This window comes from Microtus pennsylvanicus, chromosome 8 (genome assembly GCF_037038515.1).
Source record: "Microtus pennsylvanicus isolate mMicPen1 chromosome 8, mMicPen1.hap1, whole genome shotgun sequence".
NCBI classification, from domain to species: domain Eukaryota; kingdom Metazoa; phylum Chordata; class Mammalia; order Rodentia; family Cricetidae; genus Microtus; species Microtus pennsylvanicus.
Genome location: NC_134586.1, coordinates 63,938,435 through 63,949,273, shown reverse-complemented (window position 1 = coordinate 63,949,273; position 10,839 = coordinate 63,938,435). Strand labels below are relative to the sequence as shown.

General features: G+C 47.2%; 1 protein-coding gene across 1 annotated transcript in view; it reads left to right on the top strand.

The window, feature by feature from the left end:
* Positions 1 to 569: 569 nt before the first annotated feature.
* Tacr1 (tachykinin receptor 1) overlaps positions 570 to 10,839 on the top strand; it is a 169,946-nt gene continuing 159,676 nt past the window's right edge. Inside the window, exon 1 of the mRNA XM_075983785.1 lies at positions 570 to 2,430. Within this exon, the coding sequence (XP_075839900.1) occupies positions 2,042 to 2,430 (389 nt within the window). The 5' untranslated portion in view covers positions 570 to 2,041. The remainder of the gene's footprint in view (positions 2,431 to 10,839) is intronic.

The window sequence follows — 10,839 nt, the reverse complement described above, 5'->3', positions numbered from 1 at the left end:
TCTCAATCCGGGAGCAGTGCAGAGCTGTTCTCTGAAAGGTATCCCAAGAGTTTGCTCTGTGGGGCTTTGGGATTTCAGGGATGCCTGGGAGGCACCTGCGAACCGGAAGCTCGATTCCCATAAGTGCTGAAATCTCATCCTCCAACAAAACCAGAGTTTGGTAGACCCCTTCCTCCCCGCACCAGAGGAAGCGATATTAGCCTGCCTGAAGCCAGGGCAATAAATTACATAGCTTCAAAGCACCTCATGTGCGACACAGCGTGCGGTTTTGCTAGACTAGTGCGTAAAGGCGTCTCTCCCGGTGCCAGGAGGGACGCAACCCATAGCAACCGACCGGTGCTCCCCACCCCCGCAGGCATCTCGCAGATCCTAGAACCGCAGTGCTGGAGGGGACCCGCTGAGGGAAAGCTAGGTTCCCCTGGAGCCTTGCCAAGGGCGAGCTGCCAGGAACACACTCCTGAGCTCGACCCATCTAGGCTTCTTCAAAAGAGCTGATGTTGCCCTGGATGCTTCCCCATCTGCTCCCTGTCCAGTCACCAGCTTGGCCCGTTGAAACCACCTTGGATGCCAGGCAGAATGAGGAGAAAAGGCAGGCAGAAACTTGCCATTCAGGACGGGTGCAAAACTGGGAAGGGGGACCTGATGAAGACCCTTCTCATGCCTATCCGGTTCTACCTAGCCTCAGAAGCCGGACAGAAGCAGAGAAAGAGGCTGCGAGATTGGCGAGGGCATGCTATTCCGCAAAGGGTGCTGGCCAAGAGCCCAGAATTGTCAGTCCGGGCGACTGGCCACTGGGCTTCTGCCGGGCTCTTGCACTCACCAAGCTTCACGGAGAGCTGCGCATAGTCCCCAGTGTCTGCAGCTGAAAGGGTAGTCGCAGGGCTCCATTGGAAAGCACAGACTAGCTGCTCCTAGGGAAGGACCAAGTCACCAAAAGTGACTGGGGAAGGTATCCCAAATGCTTAGAGCCCAACACTGCTTTCGGGACTGTGGAGCTGGAAAAGAAATTAGTCCACTAGGGAACAGAGCAAGGTATCTGGTGGTTTCCTTAACATAAGGAAAGTTATCGTCCGGACTTCTGAAGCAGGGTGTGGTCACCTGTCACTCCGTGGTAGCACCTGGGGCGCAGCAGGGCGGCTCTCCAACCCCACACTCGCCCGACTCCCACCGAGACAGTCTAGCGTCTTTGTAGAGCTTGTCGCGGGGCACCAGGGCGGTTAACTTTGGGGCACCAGGGACAGAGTTAGCTGTCCTCCACTTCAGCTGTTTCCAAAAACCTATCTTTTCAGCTAGCATCCCTGGTACAACCGTGATTCCAGCTGAGGACTCTATCTGGGTCTTCTCCCAGGCCACCTTGTCGCCCCCTCGCGGAGTTCGTCTGGCCTGCAGAACGCCCACGGCAGGTCACGAGCAGCAGAAGGCGTGGTGGTTGCGGTGGTGGAGTGACACAGCTGCCAACAGCTGGCGCAGCTGCTGCGCTGCGCTCCGGGACCAGGGAGTACGCAGCCCAGGTACAACCCCTTCCCAGTGACGTCTCTGCAGCGGGTTATAAAAGCCTAGTGCGCAGCCTGCCAAGGTTCTGCTAACTCCTGAGCCCAGAAGGACCCGCGCCAAGACCGAAAAGCTGCGGGCGGCAGCAGAGGAGAAGGCTTCAAGGAAGCAAAGCAAAGGGGAGCTCACCAGCTGGATGCGGACTCCAGAATCCGGCCAGAGGATCACAACTTTTGCGAGCAGAGCTGAGAGCGGCCCTCCTCCCCCCTCAAGCCCTCACGCAGCACCCAGCTTTGCCTTTCCCGCCGCGCACATGTTAGTGGGAGTTGCTAGCAGCAGCAGGTGCAGAAAGGCGGGGTTATCTTGCGGTCTAGAACTGTGAGGAATACAAGCGCTGTACCGCAAACAAGAGCCTAGCGTGAAAGTGGAGGAATTCGGAGAGAACCAGGACCACGCAAAGATCATACACAGGAAAAGCGCTGCTCCTGTGAGCAAGCCTCCTGCTAACAAGGACTGAGTTCTGCCCAGGACTTTGCTGCTTTGCCCCAAAATGGATAACGTCCTTCCCGTGGACTCAGACTTCTTCCCCAACATCTCCACCAACACTTCTGAGTCCAACCAGTTCGTGCAGCCTGCCTGGCAAATTGTCCTTTGGGCAGTTGCCTACACGGTCATCGTGGTGACCTCCGTGGTGGGCAATGTGGTGGTGATGTGGATCATCTTGGCTCACAAGAGAATGAGGACAGTGACCAATTATTTCCTGGTGAACCTGGCCTTTGCTGAGGCCTCCATGGCTGCTTTCAATACAGTGGTGAACTTCACCTACGCGGTTCACAATGAGTGGTACTACGGTCTCTTCTACTGCAAGTTCCACAACTTCTTTCCCATTGCTGCGGTCTTCGCCAGTATCTACTCCATGACTGCTGTGGCCTTCGACAGGTGAGTCTGTCATACTGAGAAAGCTCCAGAGTACTGCGACTCGGCTAAGGAGGTCTGGGACTGGAAGCCCTGTGGCCTGAGAGCCAGCCTGTGCATCCCTGCCCCGGGGCTCTGCTGCCTGTGGGTCCCTGTGATCTTAAGAGCCCATCTTTCTTTCTCACCTTTTTCTCCCACTCCTCTCTAGCCTCTCTTCCTTTCAATTCAATAATTCCGTTTCCTTTACTTAGCATCCCTTTCTGCACCGCCCCCCCCCCCATCAGTGTAACTCCTGTCTTACTCTTTCCCATACATTCTGCCTCTCCTCTCTCCTTTTACTTTAGTGCCTGGGCATGGAATGTCAAGGGTTTGGCCAGAGACCTAGGCCCTGCCCAGGGCTCCCTGAACTCCTCTAGATCCGTCACTCTGTGTTACACCCTATTGTGGCTTTGTATTTTAAGTATATCTCAGCAAACTCCTTGCTTTTTTTTCTCACCTTTTCCTGAAAATTCAGGAACTTTCCATTCCCACTTCGACTCTCCAGTGTTAAAGGAGAGTGAAAACCATTTGACCACAATCTTGAAACCCTTCAGGTTCTTATTTAGCCTCCTGGTGCTGCTAGGAGCCTCCTACTCAGGATGGAGAAGCAGGTTCCTTTCCAGGGCTTCCCCAGGCAGGGATCCAAGCTTGCCCAGGAGGACTCTCAATTTCTTTTTCTGTGAAAGGTCAATGTTTTTTAGCCTGTGCATTCACAGAGAAATGTACTTGTTAGAAATAATTGAAAACTAGTCTCCTCCAACCCTCAGATTATGGTTTCAGAAGCCTGTTGAAATTGCAGAGGTTGGGCTCTTACAAACACAGGGGTTGGCGCTCTGGAATGAATGGCTCGCCAGGTGTCATGAGGGAAAATTGGTGACTACAGCACAGATGTATTGGTATTGACTTTCCCCTGGGTGTCCCAGGTCTTTCATGCATGGTTTATATGAAGAAGGCTACTCCGTGTTTCCTGAGATGTAAAAGTGTGTTTAACAACTGCCACAGGGACCTGAAGGTGGATTGTTTTGCCATTACTGTTGAGATAAATGAATGTGAGACACCCGAGGAAAGTATTAGGTTAACAACATTAAGGAAGAATATCCCAAATTATAGCCCTCTTTCATATGAAGACCGTGCGTGTGTGCGTGATTTGTAGTTTGGTGTCTGTGGCAAGTGAATACTTTTAGAAACCAAGAAACTCGTGGCTCTCGTCTTGGCAATGGCACCCAGATGTTGTTTAGGACTCGTCATGGTGTGTCCTAGAGAAAACATGTTGTGTGAGTCGGTGTGTGTTTTAAACGTGGGATGTAAACCAATTGTTCAAAGGGCTAGTGAAAGAAACTATTTTACAAGCGTGTCCTTTGGACGGTGGGTGCCAGCTTTCAGACACTGACTCTGCTGGAGTGAGGTGTGCCTATACACATTTCTGTGCTGGCATATCCATTTAACTCATAGAAGCTTCCTTAAACCGAAAAATAAGCCCCAGCATGGTGCGTAGCTAGATATATTAGTACAGTGAAACATAGCGTTCCTGGTCCATACATGCATGATCTCTCATTGTTCTGTGAATTAGAACTGAGTTGATTGTGTGTGTGTGTGTGTGTGTGTGTGTGTGTGTGTGTGTGTGTGTGTGTGTTTTCACTGCAGTGGGGACTTGCCTGAGCTTCAGGGACACCTGCCAGTTGGTGTGAGCCCAAGTGCTTGGCAGCTGGGCTCTCCCTCTGATTTGCACAGGAATGCATTCCACAACCTGCCTTTTCTAGGGGATTTAGGAGATTAAAGCAGGGACTTGGAGTTAGGGTCTTCACAATGGATTGTTGCGGGGAGCCGGGTTCCAGGCCCATTGGTGTCTGTCTTTACAAATCACGCCAGGACCTTAGCACAGTGGGACACCTGCCCAGTGGCTCAGAGGATCTCAGACGTCAGAGCACAAGAAAGGCCAGGTGTGCGCTCTGTGCAGATGTGGCTCAGGGGTGCTAACAGGGACATGCTCCAGGTTACACTTCAAATGAGAGTTAGGGCCCAGGTTCGTGGCCCACTCGTGTCCCCCAAGGACACATTCCTGTTCATGCTCAGCTTCAGCAGCATTCTGGGAGTTCATTCCCTCAGGCCACTGATGAAGGCTTCTTTTGCATGCATGCCGGTTCATTCTCCCCCAAGAACACTGTGGAAAGAAAGGGGTAGTAAGCTGTCTCTGAGGGAGTGCTCACTCCTCCCACCAACATGGATATGCAGTTATGAGAAATGCTTACAAAAGATGCTAAATATTTTAGTGTCCTTTGAATTATTAACAGACAACCTCTGAACCAAATCTTTGAAAATGACAGCATGTTTTTTTTCTGACCATAAAATTAAACTTTATTTATTGCAGAAGATTTTGAAAATAGAAAGAGCATAAACAGAAAAAATATTCAAACTTTTACCTCACCATCCCAAAGACCACCTGTTAACATTTGAAACTCTCGTTTATGAGCATTAACTACCGCACGGAGGCCACATTCATGGAGGCCACGTTCTGTGTTTCTGTAGCCTACGTTTCCCATTGATAGTGATGGGAAACTAACAACTTATCCTCTCCGGGCAGGAGATTCTAATTGAACTTAGTAGGTCACATAGGAAAAGAAGACATGAGAGTAGACTTAGAACTGAGAAGAAGGTTCCTCGGAAAGGAAGGGAGATGAGAGAGGACAATGGGGGTAAACGAGACTAAAATTCACTTTATAAATGCATGAAGCTGTCAAACAATAAAAATTTATTATCTTCAGAAATATACTTAATGTCTTCATAGTACTGATTGTGTTATTTCCATTTTCCACTGTCATGTAGGTAAGCAATCTTATGTATTTTGTCATCATACTAATGCTCTCATGAACATTTCCATACCATAATTTTGCTTTATATTTTCTAAACTAGAAAAGGTTCCCAGAAGCACAATTACAGGGTCAAATGAACCATGAGATAAAAAGTTGCTCCTTTTTATTTTAAAGGATGATAAACTCTGGACAGAACAGAGAGTACATTGTTCTAGCTGGTTCGTTTGAATCTCAATAGCACAAAAGAGAAGGTTTGGGAGCTTTGCTACATGTTGGTTGAACAGACACACAAATTGATAATTAAAACACCCCTAGAAGAATATTTGGGAAGATATGCAAGAGTGTGAAGAAAATATAAGTAGAACCTTAAGAGCTCGCTACTGAGAATTAGTCAGCTAAAAACCCCGCCATGTTGGCTTGTGGCTACTTTTGTGTCTGTGATGTGCACCTCCCATTTAGTATGATGACAAATTTTAGATCATAACAAAACCCGTCAATAGCTGACTTTTTGGTTTTCTTCATTTTCTTTTCCAAGGCTTTTCATACTGTTGTTGTCTGATATTATAGCATGGATATATTCCACATCATAAAATATTTTTAAAACTAAGATGCCTAGCATGTCGCTCAGTGGTAAAACACTTATCCAGCACACATAGAATCCAGGTTCAATCCCAGGACCATAGAAAAACAGTACTTAGAAGATGCATTTCATATGTGACTACAACCGTCTTCACTATGATAAGTAGCTTTGAAATGTAATATTTTACACATAAATGTTTTGTCCTTACTTATTGTAGGGGGTGTTTGTATGCCCTGGCGTGTATGTGGAGGCCAGGGGACAACCTGCAGAGGTCTGGTTCTCTCCTTCTATCACATGGGCCCCAGAGATAAAACTCAGACTTGATAAACAAGAGCCTCCACCAGACGAAACACCTTGCAGACCCCTAGACATAAATCTCGGAAAACATCTCTCTTTTCCGAGAACAAACTCCTTGAAGTGGTTTGGTTAAGCTATCTTTTTAAAATTTGACAAATTTCTTTTTAGGACTAAAATATATGAAGAGAAATAAACTTTCAGTTGCAGACTGCAGCGTTAATTCAAGATTCCTCTCCTCTAGAAGAAGTAGCATTTTTAGAAAGATTTATCTGGTTTTGTTTTATACACATGAATTTTTGCCTGTGTGTATGTTTGTGTGTCACATGAGTACCTGGTGCCGAGGGGCTCAAAAGAGGGAATAGGATCCCCTGAAACTGAAATAACACATGGTTGTGAGCTACCGAGTGGGTGCTGAGAACTAAACCCAGGTCCTCTCGAGAAGAGCAAGGAGTGCTCTTAACCGCTGAGCCCTCTCTTCAGCACCAAACACCCATTTTATGAAGGCAGTGGTTAGGTTTCTGAGGCCAGCAAAGCTAAGTGAGTTCAGCTCTTTCTCCAGCTAAGCTTCAAGGAGTTTTTCCTGTGTCGCACTTAAAATGTACATATCTTGTTAGCTACAAAAGGTACAGGTATGCTTGTGTGCTGCTTCCTGATTTTCCAAAGTGGGGGCCGCTGAGAGGTGGGGCTCAGCTTACAGGGGCTGGGGATGATGAGCATCTTCTCAGTGGACTCCAAGGAGTGAGCCGGCAGCTGGACCCCAGTGTCTTAGGCTAACAGGGAGGCAAACCAGGCTCACAGCAGCAGGAGACTGCGAGGGGCAGTGGTTTCTCTCCCTGGAAGAGTCTGCAGTGATTTCAGTGAGATTAGAGGTAAGCACTGCTTTCTGTTCAGACTGTTCTGGACTGTTGTGTTTTGAGTAAAACTAAAGGGCTGAATGGGATTACCTCTAGACAACAGAAGATAAGAAACAGAGTTGTCCCAGGGGCAAAAGCTGGAGACTAAAGGAAAAAGGTGAATGGACTCTCTGGATACCTAGTAGAAGAACCTAAAACAAAGCCGTGCACAGTAACGGCATCCCTCCCGCTGTGTCCAGGCCACACCTAGCTTCCAGGCCTTATTGGCTAGACCCAGAGGCTATTGTCCTTGTCAAAGCAGTCTGGTCAGTCCTTTGTCTCTCTGCCTAGAGGTAGGTCTCAGACTCCAGGATCTTTTGCAGTCAGATGGACCAGGATACTCATGAGACCTAGCAGACCATGTGGACCTAGACTCCCACCACCATGGCCCAATCTTTGCAAATCAGGAACCTGTGATGTCCCGTGGTTGTGAGTCGACTCTGAGTTTGTTACATTAAGGCACTGAGGCCTCAGGACTTTCTCGTAAAAGGTTCAGTGCTGCTGGGCAGTGATGACACATGGGCTTTAATCCCAGCACTCAGGAGGCAGAGGCCAGCCTGTTCTACAGAACAAGTTCCAGGATGGCCAAGGCTACACAGAGAAACCCTGCTATTAAGAAAAAAAAAAAAGGTTTGATGCTTACCTCCTTCCGGAAGCAGTCCCCATTACATGTTACACTCTGTCACCTGTTCTCCCAACTTCTGGGAATTTCTAGTGTTGTGATGGTACTTTGGGCTGCTGACTGTTTCTTAGCTGGCAGAAATGTAAGTCACACTGGGGAAGAGAGAGTGCTTTTCTCAACGCAAAAGCGTACAGTAGGAGTGTAAGACAGATGCTGCTACTGCTACTATTGGTTTGGAAAGTGCTAAGGAGGATCACAAGGGAGGAAATCCTTTGGACTTAGACGTTAAGTGGAAAGACTGTTGAAACCAGGTCAAGGTGGTCCATCCTAAGTCAGGCATTTTTATCTTCTCTTGAAGAATTTGTGCTCTCCATTGGGCGAGTAAATCTGTCTTAGAGGCAACTATGATATTAACACTGGGCAATGTGGCTCATGAAGGTTACAGGGGTGAATTTTACAAGAGGGAGGAGGGGAAAGTGCATGGTCAGCAGAGATGATAATCAGGGAAGACTGCATACAGTGGCGACACCGTCTCGGAAAGGGGTTATTAGTGAATATATGTACACATTTACAAAGGTGGGATACTAGGTAGGAGGAATCGCATGACAAAGGCATTGAGCTCAAACATATTTGTTGGAGGATGACAAATTAAATGAATGAATAGATTTATATTCGAATATAAATGTGGAGTGGGTAACTGGAAGGGTCAGCAACAGGCAAATGAGTCCAGTCCACTTTGGGTTTGAAGTGAAGGCACATTGATTAGCTGGAAGTGCCTGATAAGCAAGTTGAGACATGGGCTAGAAAACAAGTCAGGGATCAAATCACAGATGGGGGTTTTTCTGCACATGGAGATGGCAAACGTTTGGTTGCATAGAAGTAGAAATCCCCTCTTCTGCTTGGATGTGTCTCCTGAGAAAGGCTTGAGAGTCACAGGAATGTCCTACAAGGCACATGAAGGAGAACAGAGAGGTAGACGAGATGTCAGGACAAAGGTTAGCAAAGAGACCTGAGTTGGATTGTGTTCATTCGTGTCAGAGACATAGAGAACTTAAGACGTTGAAGTTAGAGTGACCTGAGGAGAGACAACATCTACCGACAACAGTGGACAGGGCGGCAGCATGAGGAACGAACGAGCGCCTTCTCAGTTATCTACCCGCTGTACCAGACACTGGAGCACTAAACTCAGCTTTGGCCTCCAGATGTTGAGGCACTATGACCTTGGTGTCTTTGCCCACATTCACCCAGTCTTCAGGGATCCACAGAGATGCAAATAGAGAATCCGGTGCAACCAATGCTGCACCGGAGATGGGGGTGGGGGAGTTAAAAACAAAGACTTCCATTGGGAATGTAGGAAAAGTTTGCTGGTTCCAAGAGAAGAAGGGGGAAGGAGGAGGGAAAGGGAGCAGATGAGTGGGCTGCGGAGAAAAGAACATGTAGCCTTGTATTTTAATTAAGTTCAAGGATGCTAGATTGGAAATGCTCATAACGATTTATTAATATCTGTTACTTGGAAATTAGGCAGATTTCATGTTAACAAAATTAATAATGATGTCTTGTTTCTGTACGCTCTCCAATTCATTGTCTCATCCAACCTTCGTGCTGCCAGTAGGATTCCTTGCCTACCTCGCTAAGGCAATTAGATGCAACACCTTTTACCATGGTCCATCAGCTCTCCATCGTCTCAGAGCCTGAAGACCATGGACATTGCTCCTGTGTGCCTACACATGGCACGTGCCCACACATGAATGCTCATGGTGGCTGTTGGATGATGGCTAAGGAAAGCTGCCATTGAAAGTAGGGACTGTAAAGCTTCTTTCTCCAAATACTGGGTGCCTTAGATGCTTCAGATGGCCCTTCACAACTTTCTACCTCCAAACAAATTCAACCTCACAGCCTCTTAGACAGGGCAGCACCAGAGCTTCAAACACATCTTAAGTCTTTTCTTCTGTTTGTCACTGTTTGTTAATTGGCTCCACTTGGTTGTCACATCATTATAAAACCTTCCCCGGTGTGTAACTTCAACTGGTCTACTGTCTTTTCTCTAAGTCAGCCTTTCCAGTATATCCCTCCAGGTCTTCCTGATCCTTAGTTCACTCACTGCCCATGAGTTTTTCATCTTTCCATTTTTGTTATTCTCATTTGTTGATGGGATGCTTAGAAGATGATCAGAATGAAGCATCCATCCTGTCAGCATGACTCTGTCCAACACCATGTGTTGTAGGACTCAAATCCTTAGCTCAGAACACTTCTACTTAGAAGCTGACTCTGTCCTGTTGGTCTAAATGAGATGTCATTAAGCCAGGTGGCGGTGGTGCACGCCTTTAATTCCAGCACTCAGGAGGCAGAGGCAGGCAGATCTCTGTGAGTTTGAGGCCAGCCTGGTCTATAAGAGCTAGTTCCAGGACAGGAACCAAAAGCTACGGAAAAACCCTGTCTCGAAAATAAAAAAAAAAAAGAAGAAGAAAGCAAGAGATATCATTACCTATTCTTATCCAATAGCAATGTAACTGTCTATGAGGTGCTAGTTTCTACCACTCCTCCCTGCCCACTAGACCACAAGCTCCATGAAAACAAGGTTGCTCTACGTTGTTCCTGTTTCCAGCACCTGCACAGCACCTGGCACAAAGTAGGAATTCATTATACTGTGTTCACTAGAGACCAACTGAGTGTGCCTCCCTGGTATACATTGGAAGATCGGAAAACTGATTTCTGTGTATGAGTCACACATCCTAAACCATATGTAAAACATTCTATGTTGAAACAAAAGAAAAACATCACTAAGTGTCTGTTACGTAGAGTTGTCGGACAGCAGAGAACACTCTTCATTAAAGCTCTCCATTCTAAAATACCTACAAGTTCTAATTCACACCTATCTCTTTCTCATACCACTTGGCAATCCCTATGGGGTCTTCGTTATCCCATGGTGGCCCTAATATACACTGTTACCCCAGGGGTAGATCTGTAGTTGGAAGATGTGTTGATCATTACCACCACATTGCCAATCTCTCCAGGCATAGTGGGATTGCATGGATAATTATCATTGCTAGTCTATTATCAAACCAGTGGTATTTCCTCCAGTTCTTCTTTTCTCATCCTTTTGAGTCAATACCCACAGAAACTACCTTTCATCTAGTCCTCTAAGACCTGTCCATGGCAGCTAAGTGCCTAGTCCAGGGCTGGCGATGTGGT